We start from the raw sequence: 20,940 nt of genomic DNA, 5'->3' as shown, positions 1-20,940 counted from the left end.
GCTGACCGCCCGCCTTAGCTGTGTTTCAGAGCTGTGGGCGTGGCCATGGACGTGCCGGTCTGGGTCCCGAAGCCTCACGTGGACCTGAAGATATGCATGTACGACCGGCTGTACCAGGACTCCGTCCTCGTCCGTACGCGGTGAGCCCGGGCCGCGTGCCAGGCTGGGCGAGGCCGGCCGGAGGTCATCTGGTTAAGGCTGGAGGCCCCTGGGGGCGCGTGGTCACCAGGGAGGTGGCAGGAGGCTCAGACCCGGAGACGGGCAAAGCCATGGCTCTGGCGCCGACGCGCCCCGGAGCCCGGAGGGACAACCCTGAGCGCGCCTGGACGCCCGCCCGGCGGCCCCGGTGGTGAACACAGGGAGACGGGAGCCTAGCGGGAGGGCGGCGGGGACGGGGCCACCAGAGCAGCCGTTCCTAGAAGCTTTGTACAGAAGTACGACCTAGACGGGAAAAGCAGGCAGGTCCTGTGGGACGGATGCTCATTGGGTAAAGGCGGGTCTGCGTTCTGCCCCTAAGCCAGAGGTGGAGGGCACTGCCCACTACGTGGCTGCGGGGTCCTCCCGCCGCCCTGGTCTGTGACCGCCCTGCAGCACAGCGCGCCTGCCCGTCTGGCATCAGGGCTGCAACCCGGGGTGGGAGGGCGCTGTTCTCGCTGGGGAGCTAGGCACTCAGTGGCAGGGGGTTGTTTGGGAAGCAGTGGGGGCGGGGGCAGCAGAGGGCTCTGGATCATGGCCCACAGTCCCTCTTGCTACTCAGGGAGGGCGCGCGTATGTGTATGTGTGTGTGTGTGTGTCACACACACAAGGGGCTGGCCAGGTCCCCAGAGACTTGGGCTGGATGGGGAGGGCAAGCGTCCTGGGAGAACAGGGGGCCCCAGGTGAGCCCTGATGGGGTTGCTGGGGCACTCAGTAGAAGCGGGGTGGTGGATGGTGGTGGGCACACTTGACTTTCTGTGGCTGGTTCTGATTTGGAAGTGGGGACAAACGCAGTGCTGTCAGGTAATCCAGTCTGGGGAGGCCTCCCTGCGTCGAAGGTGAGACCTCAACCCAGGGGAGGATTCTTGACTGACGGAGAAAATTGGTGAATAGTTTGGGCCAGTGCAGATAAGGAAGGATCCATTAAAGGGAGTGGTAGTGAATGGCAGCAGCCGGGCGGCAGGGCCAGAAGAGCAGAGGGGGGAAGGGGCAGCCCACCGAACTGCTCGGCACGCGGCACCTCCCTCGCCAGCTCCTGATGCCGGGGCCACCTGGCGCCCGGTGTCCGCTGGGATCTGCGTGGAGTGGGAACTAAGCCCCCACCACCCCGGGGCTCGGGGGAGCCGCAGAGCCCTGGGTGGAGGGAGCTCATGTCCTGAGCACTCCCACCCCCCTCCTGGTCTGAAGGACGCTGCTGAGACTAGGGAGCTGCATGAGATAGTGGCGTGACAGGGACGCCTCCCCCCAGAGGCCGAGGCGGGAGAGGGCTTCTCTTTATCATGGAAAAGAGTTCGGATTCAAGTGCAGTCAGCTTATGAAGGAGTTATTTGATAAAACGGTACACACTGATGGATGCAGGTACCTCGGAGAGAAAGTGTGCGCAGGGTTTAGGGTTTAGGGTTTGGGGTTTTGGGGATTTCAAGAATGGGGTAAAGGGTCAGGAGAGCATAGGCTGACATCTCATGACGTCTGTCTCTGGTGAGAGACATTATGTCACCACCAATGGTCAGTCCTCTAGATATTCTGTAAGGTAAACTTAACACAAGGTACTACTGATCCTGTTCTCTGAGGTAGTGGTGACCCTCGGCAGTGGACACATACCAAGGGCTGCTTGCCTGCCCTAAGGTAAGGTTAGCTGTCGGCTAATCACCATCGTAGGAATCTCACCTCCTATCTCCTTGGTTTTTCAAATGAATCTTAGCCGTAAGGTAGAGACCCCCCTGTTCTTACATACTATTCGTATGTCTGCATTTTCCGTCCTAGGTAGGAAAAGTCAAACACGATGCTTGTCCCCTGCCCCCACCTGCCTCAGTAGGGAGGCTGACCAAGGCCTGGCCGTTCTCCTGAGCTCGTGCTGCGGCCCCTCCCCCAGCCTTCACCTGGGGCCTGGGGAGGAAGGCAGCACCCTGCCCGCGGAGTCCCACCCCTGCGGGCCCCTGCACCCAGCACCTGCCTCGGGTATCCGAGAACCGACCAGGGATCTATCTCAGCTGTGAGCTTGTGTGTGCGAACCGCTCACTGGACTGGCTCTCGGGAAAGCAGGCCTCACAGGCACGGCTCTGAGGACAGCCGCGCACACCCTGGCTTGGCGTGGGGTGCCCAGCGCCTGAGCCATCCTGACGCGGCTGCTGACTTGCATCCTCTGCGTGCCGCAGGTCAAAAGCCACCCTGCGCCTCACGTTCGAAGTGTGCAAGGAGCTGAGGGCCCACATAGAGCTGCTGCCTGAGACCGGCTACATCCAGGCCCTGTCGTCCTACTCAGTGCAGCTCAAGTTCCTGCCGCGGTGAGCACTGGGCCGCCCGAGAGCGGGAGCTGGGCACATGCAGGCCTCACAGCCCTTAGGGTGCATGTGCCGTGAATCCTGTCCGTGTTGTAGTGCGACTTAGAAGCCCCACTCACGGTTGTTTCACTGTCATTTTGCAAATATGAGGAGGAAAAGCATACAGAGGCATCCTGTCTCTTCCAGACACTCCCTTCCAGAGGACGCGGGGAAGTATTTCGACAAGGAAACCAGGGTTCTGGAGGCCCCAGTGACAATACGGGTGGCTGACCAGGTCTGTGTGGGGCACTTCCCGGAATTGCAGGGCCCGGTTCTCAGAGCCCACCTTCACTGCTGTCTGCCTGACAGCCCCTGCACAGAGGAGACGGGGGTGTCAGCAGATTGGACAGGCCCCCGAGTGAGGCCCAGGTCCGTGTGGGATGTCCCCCAGTCACCCAGGCCACACGTGCCCATGCACACACACCAGCATGCTCACAGACACATCTACACACAGACCAGGGAGCATGTGTGTGCAGGCCCTCAGTGCACAGAGTACAGCACACACACATGCTGCTCCCTCCTGACATGTCTGCCACTGCTTTCCCGGCCTCCCATGACAACCTGCACAGGGTGTGACGTGGCACGGCAAGGCCTGTGCCCCTCGGTACTTGGAGACATTCGCATGAACCGACTGCTTTGTGCTTCAGATCAAACCCGTGGTGTTTACCGTCCATGCCATAGTCACCACCTCAGACCTGGAGCTCAACCCCCCAGAGGTGGACTTTGGCTACTGTACCATCTACGAGGCCATCAGGACCCAAGTCAGCCTGTGCAACCACTCCCTCCTGCCCCAGGAGTTTGGTTTCGTCGGGCTCCCCAAGGTGCCTGGCATGGTCAGGGAGGGGCAGTTGGGGAGTTCTAGGCTCCAGCCAGGGCAGCAGCTGCTCCAGGGTCTGGGTACCCAGCACCAGGCAACCTCATCCTCCCCACACCCCATGCCCACCTGCTGTCTGCATCTCAGCCCCGGCTCTGCTTGCCCCTCCCCTCATCCCCACTGTCCCCTAGCGTCACTTTCCCTGCCCCTCTCTGTCCCTGCCTCTGTCTCCCTCTCTCTGGCCCACTGCTCCCTGGGTCTCCAGGCTCTGCTTCAGGAGGTCCTGCTGGTCCGGCCTTGCAGAGCTGCCAAAACGACACTGGGGTTGGGCCGCCCCTCACCCCTCCCTGGGCTGAACCCCGCTGACCCCACCATCCATTCATATGCACACGGACACAGACACATTCACAAGTGTGCTTACATACACAGAGACACACAGACACATCTACAAGCATGTTTGATACAGGCAGCCACGCTCACACATGCTCACAGGCAGACAGGCTCACACATGCAGAAAAACAAGCATGCAGGTCATGCTCACATGCACATACATATTCACACGCACAAACATGTTCACATGCATGCTCATGCCTCACCCCTGCTGACACGTGTCCATAGAGTGCACCTGTGACACTCCCCAGCAAATTGCTGTGATTTCAGCTTGGCGCTGACAGTTTTCTGTTTGCCAGTTTGTGGATATCCAGCCCAACGACGGATTTGGGACAATCTTGCCGCTGGAAACCCTGCCCCTGGACGTGACCTTCCAGCCCTCTGAGGCCAAGGAGTACAACTTTGAGCTCCTCTGCAAATCGGAGATTGGCCGGTGAGCCTGGTGCCGAGGCAGCCCATCCCGCCACCTCGGGCCAGGGCCTTGCACACTAGGCCTCACCCTGCACGTGAGCGTATGCAAACGTGGGTGTGCTGCGGAGAGCACCCTTTGCACTCAGAGGGCCTGGTAACCCCACCTGCTCTAATGTGGTAGGACTGGCTCAGTCACCACACCTCTCTGAGCCTCCATTTCTGCCCCCAAGATGGGCTGAAGAGAGGAAGAAATGCGGGCACGTGGTGGTGGTCGGGGTGAGGGCCCGCTCTTACTGCTGCCTGGGGCTCTCACCCCAACCACTGCCCCTCCTCCCCTTCCTCGCTGGCCCCGTTCCCACCATGTCCCAGCCTGAGTCATTGTTTGGTCTGGGTCGGGGGCTGGGGCCGGGCTTGCAGGGTCGGGCTGGCCAGAGCCCAGAATCACTCCCCTTGGCCCAGGGCCAAGCATGCCTCATGGGCACGTGGCCCTGGGCAGGACCTGTGTGCCAGCAGGCTTCTGACACACTCATGGGCAAGCAGGAATGAGCCTGAGGTGGTGAGGTTTCAGGAGTGACACGCAGAGTTAGGACCCACAGTGACAGTCGAGGAGGCCCGACTCTGCCCATGGGCCATGCCCCACCCTGGCACTGCCCACACCTCCCACTCATCCTCAGTGACCCAAGACCTGTGCGCCATGAGAGGAAGGGCTCTCACCCACTTAGTGGGGGACCCCAGTGCCCAGGACGCGCTCTGGCCACAGTCAGAGCTCCGCAGAGGGTCACAGGAAGCCCAAGCTCAAAGCCTGTGGCTAAAGCAGAGCGTTCGTGGGTGGGCGGAGTGCACAGCCCAGACACAGCCCAAGCTCAGACCCTCCTCAGGGAGCCCAGGCCCCCAGGCGCATCCCTGGCCTGGGACCCCAGGGGCAGCCAGGAGCTGTCCCGCCCCCTGTGTCCAAACCCCCTCCGCCCTGGCCGCCCTGCTGCTCTGGCCAAAGCCCCAGGCCAGCCCTCCCCTGACAGGCCTCGGCTGATGACGCCGGGCGTGAGCAGGCCCTATGCGAGCCCGGGCTTTCCTCCCCTTGGGCAAGCATCCAGGAGTTGGACTGCCATAGAAAATGGCAGTTCGGTCTTAATTTTATGAGAAACGGCCCAGCTGTCCTCCGGGGCCCCTCCGCCGCTTCACCTGCTCCACCGTGATGCAGGGATAGCCCGTCGTTGGGCTGGATATCCACAAACTGGCAAACAGAAAACTGTCAGCGCCAAGCTGAAATCACAGCAATTTGCTGGGGAGTGTCACAGGTGCACTCTATGGACACGTGTATATTCTGATTCTTTGGCAGGCTTGCAGTCTCCCTCACCTGTGGCCCGTCTTTTCATTCTGTCGACAGTGTCACCTGTGAAGCAAAGCCTTTAATGTTGACAGAGCCCTGCGCACCCACTGTTTCTTTGTGGATTGTGAGTTTGGTGTCATTTCTCAGAATTTTCTCCCTGGCTCAAAGTCACAGATATTCCCCTTTAGAAGCTGTGCGTGCTCCCGTGTCGCGGGTGAGTCTGCGACCCCTTTCCATGCGCTTTGTATAAGGAGTGGACTGGTGGGAGCCCGGTCCTTCCCCGCGGCCCCAGCCCTTCGGTGAGCGCGCCGACCCTGAGCGGAACCGGCTTCCTCCTCTCGTCGCTGCTGGTGACGCTTTGCCTGCAGACTCTGCACTTGGATGTCTGTCGATATGAAAATGAACCTTTCTTTCCTGAGGACCCTGGATACTGATGCGTCAGCCTCACCCTCCGTCTTCGGTGTGCAGTGTCTCTGTCCACATCTGATAGCCATCTGACTTCCTTCTTGCTGGAGGCTCATGGGGTCTATTTCTTCTTATTTAAAATCCAGCAACTTCATGAGAACACATTTTGGTGTTGGTTGTTCTCTACTGGTTTTCCCAGGTGCAGTGTTTTTCAACTTTTTAAAGTTCCTGAAATGGTTCGGGTCTGCGGTCCTTAGGACTTGCCTGGTCGTCCTGCCTCAGTCTGGCGTCAGGGCCTCTGTCGTGAGCACGACAGGTCTTCTTTGCTTCCTCCGCACTCACCGTGTGCTCGTGAACCCTTTCCATCGCTTCATTCTTTACTTTCCAGACGACCAGTGGGGGACCCCAGTGCCCCTTTTCACTGCAGCGTCATTTCTGAACTACTTTTATGTACGATGCTTTCTGACATCTGTTTGCACCTTGTATTATTTTCTCACCTTTCAAGCCCACTCTGAGACCTTACGTCAGTTTCCCTCCGTTACCCATGTGTTGTCTGCCCTTCCTCTTGCGCCTTAGTAAGAGCTGCTGTGCCTGTGGTTCAGCCTCACCTCTTTCTGCTGCTCGTCCTGAACGTGCGCAGGGGCCCAGCTAACACCCTCCTCCGCCTCGCGCACCCTCTGCACTGGCAGTGGTCTCCGCCTCCTCTCCCTGTCCTTTCTGGTTTTAGATAGTCCCAGAACCTAAAGAACCAGCATCGCCAGCCCGCCACCCTTACATTCTGTCACGTCTGCTCCAGAGATGCGTGTCCTCACTTGCTCCCCCGCCACCCAGAGCCCAGCCACTCTCGAACAGTCCAGGTCCCGCGGGGTTGCGAGGTTCTTACCTCTACACGTATTTGTATCTACATGTGTTCTCTTAAATGTTCATGAACACAGGGTGGATCAACTGTGCCCAGAATCAGGACGCCCGGGACTGAGGGCTTCAGTGCTGAACCCAGGAACTCCCAGGCAGGCTGGCAGGGACGGCCACCCCACCCCGTTGGTGGTATCATACTGCACGTACTGATCCACATCTTGTTTTGGCTTTCCCCCCATCTTTATGTATTTTTGTAATTGATCCATGTTAACACACCTAAAGGTTCGACATGTTAAATTTGTGAACCATCAAAAGCAGCTTAGTCAGGGAATTTCTAGCTCCAAATGCAAATGAAGAGAAGGCAGCTTAAAAATCAGTGATCTAAGCTTCCTTTTCAAGAATTAGGAAAAGAACGCAACAAATTAAACCCAAAGAAAGAAGTAAGGACATAATAAGAGTGGGAACTGGTGAAACGGAAATCAGATATTCAACAGAGAAAACCAACAAAACTAAAAATCTTTGTGAAAATTAGTAAATTCATTACTCCTAACAAGACTGATCAAGATAAAAAGAGGGAAAACACAAATTACCAATCTCAGGAATGAAAGGGGACATTACTACAGATCCCAAAAACATCAGAAGGACAATAAAATAATGTGAACAACTTCACACCAGTAAATGTGACAGTTTGGGTGAAATGCACAAACTCCTCAAAACACACAAGAGAAAAACAGAAAGTCTGAGTAGTCAGCCGCTGTTAAGGAAATCAGATGCCACCTATGGGACCTGGGACCTGACATGGAGCCGCAGGCTTGCTGCTGACCGGAGGTGAGGTCAGGCCCAGTTTGACCTGCAGCACCTGCTTTGCCTCCAAGGTCAGATAGAGAATATTACCCACATGCTGAATGAGCACATCTTTACCTAAAGTACACATTTTAAAGCAGATGCTGAGATAAAAGCATTTTTCCAGCAAATGTGTGTTGGAATGACGGTGAACGGCATCCTAGCTCTCCCTTGAGGCCCCGGGCTCAGTAGCTAGCGAGGAGGGCAGCATCTAGCGCTTCGGCTTCCAGCGGTTTCCGTGGGCCTCGGTGGCATGAGGGCCTCTGCTTCTGTCCTTGCGGCAAGAAGGGTCTCAGCGAGCGGCTGGGTGGACTATTCAAAATGCTGCTCGGGGAGGTGCCGGCATATAAAGAAAAGGAGTTCAAAGGGTCGGTGACACTGTGGAGCAGGCCCCCTCGTTCCCGGTTCCTGAGTCTGAAGTCCCGACGCCCCCACCACAGGTTGCAGCACAGACGCTTGTACTCGACCAGAAAACAGCTCCACCCACCACCCTAAAATGAGCCCTATAAAATCTTTGTACGAAACAATCACATTTCATACATTCATGTGTTTTCAATTAATTGGTACTAATAACACCTCAGTGATATCTCCACAGTATCTCCACTCAAAAGGGATTTCTGTGTCACAGGATGTTTTTGAGTCTGTGGTCCCAGGACAGACACATACATTGACATGCTTCAACACATGAGCACATTGTTAGTGTAGAGAAATGTGGCAAGGTAATCCACATCATTTAAAGCACTAAAATCTATGGAATTAGGACAAAATTCGATGAGAGTGCAATGGGAAAAGGACTCCAGAGACAATGTGGGATGTAAAGTTCCCAATGGTTAAAATACCAAATATCCACTCTTTTTCTTAAGAAAGATGGCAGGCATTAGCTCACGGTGGCATATCGGTGCCTGTGCTTATATTTAAAGAGCAAATTTATCAGCTTTATATCTATTTTTTTATTTTATAAAGGTATTATTGATATACACTCTTATGAAGATTTCACATGAAAAACAATGTGATCACTACACTCACCCTTGTTATTGTGTCCCCCTGACACCCCATTGCATCACTGCCCATCGGTATAGTAAGATGCCTCAGAGTCCCTATTTGCGTTCTCTGTGGTACACTGTCCTCCCCCTGATCCCCCCACACCATGTGCACCAATCATGATACCCGTCAATCCCCTTCTCCCTCCCTCCCCACCTGCCCTCCCCCACCCCTCCCCTTTGGTAACCACTAGTCCCTTCTTGGAGTCTGTGAGTCTGCTGCTGTTTTGTTCCTTCAGTTTTGCTTCATTGTTAGACTCCACAAATGAGGGAAATCATTTGGTACTTGTCTTTCTCCGCCTGGCTTATTTCACTGAGCATAATACCCTCCAGCTCCATCCATGTTGTTGCAAATCATAGAATTTGTTTCTTTCTTATGGCTGAATAATATTCCATTGTGTATATGTACCACCTCTTCTTTATCCATTCATCTACGGATGGACACTTAGGTGGCTTCCATTTCTTGGCTATTGTAAATAGTGCAGCGATAAACATAGGGGTGCATCTGTCTTTTTGAATCTGAGAAACTATATTTTTTGGTTACATTCCAAGGAGTGGGATTCCCGGGTCAAATGGTATTTCTATTTTTAGTTTTTTGAGGAACCTCCATACTGCTTTCCACAATGGCTGAACTAGCTTACATTCCCACCAGCAGTGTAGGAGGGTTGCCCTTTCTCCACATCCTCGCCAGCATTTGTTGTTCTTAGTCTTTTCAACCCTGGCCATTCTAACTGGTGTGAGGTGATATCTCATTGTGGTTTTTATTTGCATTTCCCTGATAATTAGTGATGTGGAGCATCTTTTCATGTGCCCTTTGGCCATCTGAATTTCCTCCTTGGAGAATTGTCTGTGCGCCCATTTTTTAATTGGGTTATTTGCTTTTTGGGTGTGAGGTGTGTGAGTTCTTTATATATTTTGGATGTTAAACCCTTGTCAGATATGTCATTTACAAATATATTCTCCCATAATGCAGGATGCCTTTTTGTTCTGTTGATGGTGTCATTTGCTGTACAGAAGCTTTTACGTTTGATGTAGTCCCATGTGTTCATTTGTGCTTTTGTTTCCCTTGTATTTTTTAAATGGCAAAGAATATCTAACAAAATTGGCCAGAGATGAACTCCTCAGCAGCTGGTTGGCCTTGAGACTAAAGCTGTAACTCCCACTTGAAACGTTCACGGACACACACGGTCCGTTTAGAATTCACCAAAACTGATGAGCTGGGGGTGAGCCAGACCTGTTCCGCAGTGGGGCCCCCAGCTCCACCCAGAGGCCACCTTGGGGCCACAGAGGGACCCCGCGTCCCCGGCTGAGCCCACTCACACTGCTCGCTCGCAGGTGCTTCAGGCTGACGTGCCGAGCTGTGGGGGTCCGCCCGCCCCTCGAGCTGTCCCACCACCAGATCAAGTTTGCAGCCACCTCCGTGTACGGCACGTCCGTGGCCGCTCTGTACGTCATCAATTCGCACCTGAGCACGAGCCCCCTGACTCGCTCCGTGCCCCGCATCGGCTCGGCGGGTGCCTCCCCCGTGGGGCCCACCACTTTCGAGTTCCTGCTGCCCCCAGACTCGCCCATCACCATCTCTCCCTCCGTGGGGACCGTGCTGCCAGGAAAGGTGGGCGTGGGCCCCGAGGTGGGCCTGGGGTGGGGTCAGCCCGAATGCCTGCTTTGCTGGCCCTTGACCACAGCAGTTTAACCCCACCAGCAGATTCGGGGGCAGCTCTGACCCTCATCAGACCCAAGCAGGGCCATGGAGGCCTTGGTGGTGGGGGTAAGAGGCCCAGCCTGGCCAGAGGCAGGGGCACCCACAGGCGCTGACCCACAGGCACCTGATGGGGGCCTCGGGTGGTTTAGACCGAGGGAGGTGCACACACCCTGGGACCTCACGGCAGATGGGCCCAGCGGCCTGGCCACCAGAAGTGAGAGGCATCCGTCTACCCGACTGACCCTGATAAAGTGAGAGCCAGCCAGGAGGGGGGCCGTCCCAGCCCCTTGGCTTCATTCCTCACCTACAGAGCAAGGGCGCCAAGTGAGGAGGGGCCTTCCGGACCCTGGCAGGGCTTCCACAGCTGTTTCCTTAGATTTAGCAACGCCTGCTTAGGTGCTGGTCCCGAAGGCTGTGTCACAGCCGCGCCTCTGTGATCTCTCTGTCTCTGTGCCTCTTTCTGTCTCACTGTCTCTGCCTCTGACCCCATCTCTCTGTCTCTGTCTCTTGGTCTCTCTCCCCAACATCACCTGCCCCGCACGTTTTTGAGCCCCTTTGCTGTACCGAGCATGGGGTGATTGTGACAAGCCAGCCCTCTGTGGGACCTGGGGCCTTCCTTTGGGACAGACTGCAGTATGGAGATGCTCTGGGGGACAGGTTGAAGGCAAATCTCACCCCAATCTCAGTGGCTGAACATGCAGGTCCCCTTCTCCTGGAGCCTCGTGGTGAGGGGACCTGGTGACAGTGCACTGCAGCCCCACGTCTGCACAGTGGTCTGGGAGGCCTCCCTGGAAGGGGCGTGCTACACCAAGCGCCCAGGGAAGAGGTGGGGGGTGGGAGTGTGAGCGCGGGATCCCTGGTGCCTTGGGCGGGTCCATGGGTCTGAGGAAGGGGGGCAGGGCCAGCTCACCATCCCCCCATCCTGGCTGCTGTCCCCACAGAAGTGCCTGGTCCAGGTGGCCTTCCAGCCTGGGCTGTCCAGCAAGCTGGTCCGCAAGGAAGCCTTCCAGGCTCTGGCCAAAGAACTCAAGGTCAGGCAGGGGCGTAGAGCGAGGGGCGGGGGCGCGTGCCGTGTGGGCCAGTTTCCACCCCAAGGCTGGGACAGCCACCCTCTGGGCCCTGGGGCCAGGCCCTGCCAGGAGCCACACAGGTTTTCGGGAGCATCAGAGGGTTTCAGGAGTCTTAAGCATTTCCTCAGCAAGTCCCCTGCACCCCTGCATCACCAGGCAGGGGATCCCCAGAGGGGCTCTTGGGACGCACGGTTCCTCACCGCCTGAGGGAAGCACGCCGGCACTGGGCAAGTCCTGTGAAGGGTCAGGCCTGCTGCCCCAGCAGCCCTGGGAAGGCCGTGCCTCCTGACAGGGCAGGGTGTCACAGGGCCCAGAGGACGCCCACACGGCTGCCCTGGGGATGGGCAGGGCCCAGCTGTGTGTCTCTAGCCTGGTGTCTGCAGTGGGCAGTGAGGCCCGGGGGAGACCGCGGTTCTTGTGAGCTCTCTGCCCCTCCTTGTGCTTCAGTTTCCCCGTCCGTGAAGGCCCACAATGGCTCTGCCCTGGGGGCTGTTCTCTCCCTCTGATACTCACCGTCCCCACCGCTCAGTCCCACCGGCTGTCCTCCTGAGGAGCCCCTCGGTGTTTGGGGCCCCAGCCCTGCCAAACGTGTGCCCCAGGGGCTCCCGCACTGCGCTGTCTGCCCAGGCCTGGGCAGGCCCTGGAGGAGCCTGCAAGGGGCAGACCCACAGCTGGCCTTCCCCTGCCACAGGCCCACAAAGACACAGCCACCCCGAGGAAGGACCTGCAGAGACTGTCCTTTTCAAGGCTACAACTCCAGGACCAAGGCCAGCTGGTCCAGGCCTCCGCCCCGCAGCCCCTGGAGCTGCAGAAGCATGGTGTCAACTCCCGGTGAGCCGGGGGAAGGCTGCCCCACTGCCTCTCCCCGGGCCCCCCCAGAGACCCTCCCAACAGGCTGCCTAGAATACAGCTGTTTGGAGCCATGTGACTGGAAGTTCGGGGCTGGGCTGGCTTCAGACACAGCTGGATCCAGGCACTGCCTCTGCCTTGCTGGGCATCTGCCCACCCTACTCCCCTAGGCCCTGTGTGCCTGTGAGCAGCATGCTCACTACACTGCTGGGGAGCGGCTGCTGGTCAGTAGCCCCAGCCCCCAGGGTGTGCGCTGAGCCCCCAGGGCACTGGCGAGCCTGAGTTCTTGCCAGCCCCACACCCATCCTTGCCTGTGGGCCCAGGACCACGGCTCTCTGGTTAGGCGCCTGAGCAGGGCCCCGGGGTAGGGAGAGGCCCCCAAGGAACTAGGGAGAGGTAGGAAAGCCGACTGGACAGACTAAAGTCACCCCTCCAGCCCAGGGCCTGGGGAGCAGGCGTGGCCTTGAGGACCCTTCCAGGAGGGTGGGGCGGGGCCTCCCAGCCACCAGGGCCATGCGGGCCAGAGGCTGAGAGCAGTTTACCGGCTTCATTCCAGCTCCGATGAGTACCAGGCCTCACAGGCCGCCCTGGCCAGGTCTTTCCAGGGGAAGTTTGACAAGTTTGTGGTCCCCTGTGTCCTTGCCAGTGATGACATCAAAGACAGGAAGGGGATGGAGCCACTGAGCTTCAGGTGCAGGGTTGGGAGGGGTTTGTGGCAGAAATCACTCTGTCTCTTCTCTGCTACCAGCCCATAGCTGGGCCAAGGGGTGGGGGGCAGGGAACACTGGCTGGGGATGGCGGGGGCCAGGGCAGGGGCCAGGCTGGGCGCAGCTGGTCAGTGCACCCTTGTCCCACCCCCAGCCCTCACAACACCCTGTTCCTGGAGCTGTGGTGTCCGGCAGTGGCACCAGCCATTGTGGTGACATCTGACAAAGGCAAAACCATTTCCAACTTCGGTGACATTGCTGTAGGTGAGTCCTGATTGGGTCCAGACCCCACATCCCCCTGCCCACGGGAACCCAGACCCCTCAGTGGCCCCCAGGCCTGCCACTGGGCCTGATACCCCAATCTGGTTTCAGGACACCGCTGCATAAAGAAGGTCGCCATCCAGAACATCTCCTCTGAGGATCTCGCCGTATCCTTGTACACACCCAGCCAGCATCTTACCGGGAATGGGGGGCTGTCGGGCCTGCAGCCCACCTGTGCCACCTCTCCTTGACCCGGGCCTCAGGTGGACTTCTCCGTGCTGAACCCCAGTGGCCCCTTTGTCCTGCTGAACCCCATCAGAGAGCTGGCTGCGGGCGAGACCCGGGTCCTGGCGCTCTCCTTCTCCCCCCAGGAGACCATCCCGGTGAGCCCCAGTCCCACCCGAGCCCGTGCTGCAGCCCTGGGCCCCACGGCCACTCTCCACTGCAGCCCACCCTGCACGCAGGCCCATGGCTAACTGGCCAGCCTGCTGGGCAGGCACCTCTCGCCGGCAAGCAGGAGGCTGGCACATTCTGAGCGGCTTAGCGCAAGTATGCTGTGACCCAGCTGCGCCCACGAGAGCTCCTGCACATGCGCCTGACAGACGTCTGCTCCACACTGAAGGACATGATCTCCACAGGCCCAAGAAATGCTGGACGTCATCACCAGGCGAGGCACACTCTCCCTGACCCTCATGGGCACCGGTGTGGCATCCACGATCGCATGCTCCATTGAAGGGGGCGTCCTCAACATGGGCTATGTGATCGCCAGAGAGTCGGTCTCCTCAGGCTTCCAGGTGAAGCTGGTGGCAGAGGCCCTGGTGCCCGCCCTGGCCTCCCGGGAGGGGCTGTTCCCTGGGAGGTGGAGCCTGCCCTGGCAGGGGAGCCACCAGAGGCACAAGCTGCCCCTGGCCCTGCCCCCTCCAGCAGGGGAGGCTGAGGACGCCCTACCCCCACACCTGGCTGCCCCGGCCTTGGGGCCTTTGCTTGGCTGCACCTTCAGGGAAGAGGAGCTCAGCTCAGGCGCTGCTGGGGGGCCGGGGCTCGCAGACTCCCTGGTGAGGTGGCCCTGCCCCAAGGTTCCCACATCACGCAGGAGGGCAGGCCGGGCTCCCAGTGCCCCTCCAGCCTCTGAGGAATGCACAGGCCTTGGGATCAAGCAGCCCGCAGGACACCAGCTTCCTCGCCCAGCTTGGATGGAGTCCTGCAGCAGAGCCCAGGACAGGGATGCTGGGCAGCGTCTTACGGGGGGGCGCGGGCAGGGGACGCTCTTAGGACAAGGGGGTGAGGGCGAGGAAAAACCTGGGCAAGAACCTGGGTTCTGGGGAAGGCTGGCCCGCCCCTGGCAGAACAGGGAGCCCTGGAGAACGGTACGGTGGGCTGTCCGCCATGAGGCCGCGGGGCTCCGGCTGGGTGCTCCAGCCTAGGGAAGGGTAACACGAGGGTGAAGGAGATGGACAGACAGCTCCGCAAAGCACCGTGAGCACCAGTGTGGGGGGCTGGGGCAAGGGCGTCCAGGGCCCAGTGGAGGCAGCCATGACCCCTTCCCCTGGCAGCTGCAGAACAACTCCCCGTTGCCCATCAAGTTCTCCATGCGGCTGGACAGCCTCTCCAACGCCAGGACTGAAGGCCGGCAGCAGGTGCCACAGTTCCTGGCCTCACGGGACCAGAGGACAGACATCGTGGGTGAGTGGGCGCGCGACCACTGCAGAGGGGCAGCAGGGGCTGCAGGCCATGGGGTGGCCGGGAGCAGAGAGCAATCAGCGGGGTGTGGGGAACGGGACATGGGTGGTGCTGCGGTGGACAGAGTGACCAGGGGCATGGGGGCTGAGGGAGCACATGCAAGGGTGCGGGGACACAGGGCCAGGGGCACGAGGGGCACCCGCCGCACTGCCCCCACAGGCACACAGAACCTCAGTGGCCAGAGTGTGTTCAGCGTGGTCCCGGTTGAGGGCATCCTGGAGCCCAGCAGGGCGCAGGACTTCACAGTGACCTTCAGCCCAGACCACGAGAGCCTGTACTTCTCCGACCAGCTGCAGGTCATGCTCTTTGACAAGGTGGGTCACCACCCACCCACCCCTTCCCCTCCTGGAGCCCAGACTCCAGGTGGCAGGACGAGGCCGCTGTGCTCCCGTTCCCAGACGCTGTCCCACCAGATCCTCTTGAAGGGCGCTGCCCGCGAGCACATGATGTTTGTGGAGGGTGGAGACCCCCTGGACGTACCTGTGGAGTCCCTGACCATGACCCCCACCTTGGCCCTGGAGCGCAGGGAAGGTGAGATCCCTGAAGGCAGGGGCCCGCACAGGTGGGTGGCAGTTGGAGGACCCTCCAGCTCCTCGCCCACCCCTAGCAACCTGCCAGGTACAGACGGTACAACCCTCCCGGCCCATCCCTGAAAGTGGGAGAGGGCAGGGGTAATGCCAAGTGGGCATTTCATGAGGACTGTTCTCCCGTGCTCCTTGCCTGACTCCAGGCAGCTCCCTCACTCCCTCTGCCGCCACCTCCCTGGGGTGCACCTTCCCCCAGCACCCAGCCAGGCCCTCCCCCTCCAGAAACCGAGGAGCTGAAGCCCATCCTGGTGACCCTGAACTATGTTCAGCTAGACGCGGACACGCCAGCCCCACCTGCCACCCGAGAGCTGCAGGTGGGCTGCATCCGAACCACCCAGCTGACCCAAAAGAAGGTGACCAGGACACTGCCCCGCCATGCCTGGGCAGCTGGGGACCCTCCTGGCCCTGCCCTGTGATAGGTGGGGGCGGGCAGCCTCATGGCTGGGGCTGCGAGGTCGGATGGAGCCGGACCCGCTCCTCCCCAGCCCCACTGCCCCCTGAACCCCACTGCCCTGCAGAGCATCGAGTTCGGCCTGGACAGCATCGCCTCCCTGCAGCACAAGGGCTTCACCATCGAGCCCACCAGAGGCACAGTAGAGCGCGGCCAGACCAAGACCATCAGCATCTCCTGGGTGCCACCTGCAGACTTTGATGTAGGTGTCAGGGACCTTGGCCAGGGGACCCCACAAAAGTCAGAAAATGGCGGCTGGCACCCCTGCCCACCTGGGAGGGTCTGCTGGGTGGGCAGGTGGCCGGAGCAAGACAACAGACCTGCCTACCGGCTGAAGGCCCCCTCCTCCCTTTCGCATTCCAGCCGGACCACCCACTCACTGCGTCAGCCCTGCTGCAGCTCCGGGGGGCTGTGAAGGAGACCTACAAGGTCCTTTTTGTAGCCCAGGTGGTGACCAGCCCCTGACATGACAGAAGTCTCTCCCCAGAGACCCCTCAGGCCCTCCTGCTCACCTCGGAAGCCCTCCCCTGGCCCCCAGGTTTGATGGGTAGCCCTTTGCATGGCCCATGGCCAGGTACCCCTGCCCCTGCCCCTAACCCAGTGAGCCGGGAGCCAAGAGCACCCCCTCCCCCGGCCCCCACACTCCCGAACCAGCGATGAGGCCAGTCCTGCCCACAACCTACTCCTAGCCTGAGCCCCTCCAGGCCCCAGGCCCACCAGCATCTATTCAGCTTTTAGAGGCTCTGGTGGAAGGAAGAGCTGCCCCCGCAGGTCTGTCAATAAACCCCCTGTGTACCTGCCTGCAGTGTTGGCTACAGCGAGTGATTCATGGGCTGAGTGCAGATGAGAGGTGGGGAGAGGGCCCTGGGGAGGCAGCCCTCCGCCTCCCACCCCCACACAGTGTGTAAGGCAGTGGCCTCTGCCCTCTGGAAGGAGGGGCTGCGCGGGAGAACTGGCCAGGCGGAGTGCCGGGGCACAGGGCCGCAGTGTGGAGTGGCCCAGACCCAGAGGGGCCCAGCGAGGAAGGGCAGGAGGCCCAAAGTCATGGTGGCCTTCAGGCCTCCCTGCCCCTCCCAGGACACAGGATGCCTGACGACCCCAAGCAGGGAGGCAAATGCCAGAGACACAGCCTCCCTCACGTCCTCCCTCAGGGCCCAGCTGGAGTCCATGGCCACACCCGGCATATGAGTTAGGTTCTCTGCTTTGCTGAACTGAGTCTGGGCGCTGCCATCTGGGCCACCTGACTCCTCAAGTTAGAAGCCCCCCAGCCCGTGAGGTGCTCCTGGGAGCCCAGAATGGTGCCCACACCCCAGCCCCTGCCTTCTGGAGAGTGGCTGGTTGGACACAACCCACAGAGCCCAATCCAGCCTGGCCAGCCACCAGGAGAGCACACGCACCCTCCCCGGCAGGACTGGGAGGCCTTTCCTGAGCGCAGGTTCCAGGGCTCACCCCAGCCCCACAGTGTCCCTGATGCCTGGAAGCCTGCCCTCTCCCTGACCTTGAGCCGGTGGTGGTGACCCCTGAACAGCATTTTGCAGGACTTGCATCTGATGGGCAGACCCAGGTCTCTTCCTGCGCCTTGCTGGGGCTGACCGGCCACGGCCCTAGCTGCTTCCTCACCAGATAAGAGAATAGGGAAGTGTCCCGCTCCTGCTGGGCACAGGCCCCCGGAGAAACGGTTCCCTGCAGAGCGTTGTCCCTGCTGCCGCCTCAGGCCGCTCGCTCCTAAGCCCTGGCCTGGCCCACTGCTAGTGGCGTTGACCAAGGCCCTGCCTGAACTCCTGCATGCTGGCTGGACTTCTGCCCACCCTCCTCCGTCCTGAGCTGGGCCTGAAAGGCAGGCAGGGCAGGAGGGAGCAGGAAGGCCAGCCAGCAGCCCAGCTCAGCTAGCCTGGCTGGAGCAGGGCCGGTGGAAGGGGCCCCGGGGTCAGGCACAGTACTGAAGGAGCAGGTGCCTGGCAGACCCAGGCAGCGGGGAGCAAAGCCAAGGAGGCCCTGCCCTCGGGGGTGGGGTCACCCCCCTTCCCGTGGAAGAGACCCATATAGAGTGTATCCTGAGTTCAGCGAAGACAGGTCAGGGGCAGCTGCCCTCCCAGCCTCCACGGACCAGGCGGACCACGGTGCTCCTAGCTGTGCGGACCACCTCCTCAGCCTGACCACCACTTGGCGGACTGTGGCTAAACTGTGGGGCTGGGGTGCGGGTGAGGACTACCGGAGGCAATGACCCCCAGCCTTCCTGGTGGAGCGGACGGCAGGCACTTCCGGACAGACGAGGTGAGCACGCCCGGCCCCAGGCCTCACCCCCAGCTGGTGACGGCTCGCAAGGCTGGTCGCTCCCGTAAAGTGCTTTGCCCCAGGTCGCTCAAGCGCCACGGCGAGGAGCCGGCTGCGATCCGAGTGGGGTGGTCGGCCTTCCCCGGGCCGGCGCCTGCGGCGTGCGTGCGCAGGAACAGCGGTGACTACGAGCCTGGCCCCCGCCCGACAGCATGTTGACCACTGCAGCCTTTACCGAGCGCCGCGGTGTGTGCCGGCTTTGGCCACATCGGTCCTGGCCGCCAAGCTCCGAGGCCACACCCAGTGCAGGCGCGGCCACGACGTCCTGGGGCCTCTCGGTCCACACCAGACTGACAGCAGCCCCCACGCACTGACCCTCGGCTCGGAGACCACGTGAACCGGCCTGTGGGGCTGGGTATCGAGGGCGGGGCCTCAGGGCGGGGCTTACGCCGGGCGTGGTCTCGATAGGCGGGCCCCAGGGCGGGCGGGGCCTTGGGGATCGAGAACGCATCCACGGGACAGGTCCGCGAGGCCTGGGGGCGGGGCCTACGGACGGAGGGGCTGTCGCTGCGCGGAGACGGGCGGGAAGTCTGGGGCGAGGCTACAAGGTGTGTGTGGGCGGGGCCTCGTGAAATGGCACGGCTATCATTGGGCAGATAGTTGGCCGCGGGGTGTGGCTATAGATGGGTTCTCCAATGGACGCGGCCAGAGGCGGGGCCGGCGCCGAGCCGGGCCTGCATAAAATGGCGCGACTGCCCAGTCGTCCTCGCCTGTTTCGCGCGCGCGCGCTCAGCATGGTCACGGGGCCCCACGCTGCCAACGGTCTCCTGCTGCTTCTGCCGTTGCTGCAGGTGAGTCACCGGGCGCTCGGCGCGGGCACGGCAGGACGGCTCTGCGCTCTGGACACCTCACCCCCGGCTCACCTTCTCCCCACAGGTGGCGCTGGGCTTCGCGGACGGCGGCTGCGACCCCTCGGACCAGTAAGTGGCGGGGGTAGGGATCCGGGGCCGACCCCGCCCTGTGGGAGGCTAGAGCGGGGCAGCGTTCCAGGCGGTATCCCGCCTGCTCCAGGTGCCGCCGTCCCCGCAGGTGCCCGTCGCAGGCCCGCTGGAGCAGCCTGTGGCACGTGGGGTAAGTGGAGGCCGCCAGGCGAGGCCGGTCCAGCGGTTCTCCCTGGCGTCCAGGCCAGCAGACCCCCACCCGCCTGGCTTCAGCCGAGCTGCCGGCACGATCTCTTCCCAGGCTCTTGTGAGAGGGGGCTGTGAAGCCTGGAAGGGCCACCCAAGCTTCCTGCCACCACCACCACCCACCCACCCACCCATCAGCCACCCCCATGGCCCCAGGGCAACTTCCCACGTAGGCCTTGTGCCAGCCCAGGACAGCCCAAGGAACCCAGGCCCTTTGTGGAACGCACTTTCATAGCGTGCCTGCCTACCTTCCTTGTCCCTGCAGGAGGCCCCTGTGAACATGGTCATTGGCCTGGGCACAGGATTGTGCAGAGGGCCCGGGACAGTGCGTCCTGGGAGTGAGCCCAAGGCCACTTGTGGCCTGCCATAGAGGGACAGCCAGGGAGCCCAGCAGCAGGCGTCCGGGACCGGCTGGCTCCTCTGGCCAGGAAGGACGTCCACGTCCTGGAAAGACATTCTCTGGCTTTCTTTCCTCCCGTCCATTGTCCTGTCTGGGAGGTTGGCTGTGACTGCCTCCGGGGTACAGGTGGCAGTGGTAGGGCCTTGCTCCCCCCTGTCCAGGCTTATCTTGCTCACTGTCCTCCTACTGCTGCTGTGTGGGGTCACGGCCAGCTGTGTCCGGTTCTGCTGCCTTCAGAAGCGGGCACACACACAGCTGCACCTGCCTCCTGCCCCTCAGCCTTGCGACCTGACTGTCAGCCCTGTGGACAGCGACAGCCCTGTACACAGCACTGTGACTTGTGAGTCCTGTAGACCTCACCCACTGGCCCGCTGCAGGGAGGGGGCTGGCAAGGGACAGACCTATTCCTACAAACCCACTCTGGTTTCCTGTAGCCTACAGTTCCGTGCAGTACCCACTGGGCATGCGGCTGCCCCTGCCCTTTGGGGAGCTGGACCTCGACTCCATGACCCCTCCTGCCTACAGCCTATTTGCCCCTGAGCTGCCACCCTCCTATGATGAAGCCATCAAGATGACCAAACCCAGACAGGAGGAGCCGCCCTCCTCCCTGTAGCGCAGCCCCCTCCTGGGCCTCAAGCCAAGCAACACCTCCAGGGCCCCAGGAGGTAGATTCCAATGCCTGACACCTGGCTTAGCCCTGGTGCCCCTCAAATATGGGGGAAATCTCTCCTGAACCTCCCCATGCTGCCGGGCACCCTGTGCTCAGAGGAAACTGGTACACAGACACGTGGAGCTTAGGACCCTCAGCCCACCTCACCATCCTTCCCTCGGGAAGGCCAGCCATCCAGCACATTGCTGCAGCACTGGCCTCGTTGCTATGGAACGCCGGCCAGCCAAGCTGGCTGGCCCTGTGTTGGCCACACACATAGGTGTGCGTGCACACATACACCCAGGCTGCTGCATTCAGCCCTGGTCCTAGGCCCAGCCCCAGCAGGCCCTGGGCCCAGAAGAGGCCCCAAAGGCCTCAGCCTCAGGGCTCAAGGCTGGCTGTGACATCCACAGCTTGTTGGAGAAAGAATAAAGTTTGTATCTAAGTGATTTCTGCCTG

At 60.6% G+C, this 20,940-nt stretch overlaps 2 protein-coding genes across 5 annotated transcripts in view; both read left to right on the top strand.

Moving 5' to 3' along the window:
- Positions 1–19,080, top strand: part of CFAP74 (cilia and flagella associated protein 74) — a 66,251-nt gene extending 47,171 nt beyond the window's left edge. For all 4 annotated transcript variants that reach the window (XM_073233024.1, XM_073233023.1, XM_036999788.2 and 1 more), the window contains 20 exons: positions 19–140; positions 2,352–2,480; positions 2,664–2,751; positions 3,164–3,337; positions 4,020–4,153; positions 9,940–10,216; positions 11,248–11,337; positions 12,068–12,207; positions 12,782–12,916; positions 13,087–13,196; positions 13,305–13,360; positions 13,457–13,576; positions 13,832–13,987; positions 14,747–14,876; positions 15,093–15,247; positions 15,332–15,464; positions 15,743–15,873; positions 16,039–16,173; positions 16,335–18,245; positions 18,329–19,080. In XM_073233024.1, the coding sequence (XP_073089125.1) occupies positions 19–140; positions 2,352–2,480; positions 2,664–2,751; positions 3,164–3,337; positions 4,020–4,153; positions 9,940–10,216; positions 11,248–11,337; positions 12,068–12,207; positions 12,782–12,916; positions 13,087–13,196; positions 13,305–13,360; positions 13,457–13,576; positions 13,832–13,987; positions 14,747–14,876; positions 15,093–15,247; positions 15,332–15,464; positions 15,743–15,873; positions 16,039–16,173; positions 16,335–16,436 (2,517 nt within the window). In that variant the 3' untranslated portion in view covers positions 16,437–18,245; positions 18,329–19,080. The remainder of the gene's footprint in view (positions 1–18; positions 141–2,351; positions 2,481–2,663; positions 2,752–3,163; positions 3,338–4,019; positions 4,154–9,939; positions 10,217–11,247; positions 11,338–12,067; positions 12,208–12,781; positions 12,917–13,086; positions 13,197–13,304; positions 13,361–13,456; positions 13,577–13,831; positions 13,988–14,746; positions 14,877–15,092; positions 15,248–15,331; positions 15,465–15,742; positions 15,874–16,038; positions 16,174–16,334; positions 18,246–18,328) is intronic.
- Positions 18,192–20,930, top strand: TMEM52 (transmembrane protein 52). The gene is made up of 5 exons (XM_073236221.1): positions 18,192–18,426; positions 19,102–19,225; positions 19,335–19,376; positions 19,994–20,172; positions 20,267–20,930. Exons 1-5 carry the CDS (start codon positions 18,192–18,194, stop codon positions 20,443–20,445), a joined length of 759 nt encoding a protein of 252 aa, XP_073092322.1. The 3' UTR covers positions 20,446–20,930.
- The last annotated feature ends 10 nt before the right edge of the window (positions 20,931–20,940 follow it).

The sequence above is a fragment of the Manis javanica genome, chromosome 4 (genome assembly GCF_040802235.1).
Source record: "Manis javanica isolate MJ-LG chromosome 4, MJ_LKY, whole genome shotgun sequence".
In the NCBI taxonomy this organism is placed as follows: Eukaryota; Metazoa; Chordata; class Mammalia; order Pholidota; family Manidae; genus Manis; species Manis javanica.
The sequence above is the reverse complement of the archived record's forward strand: the minus strand, read 5'-3'. Positions and strand labels throughout refer to the sequence as shown.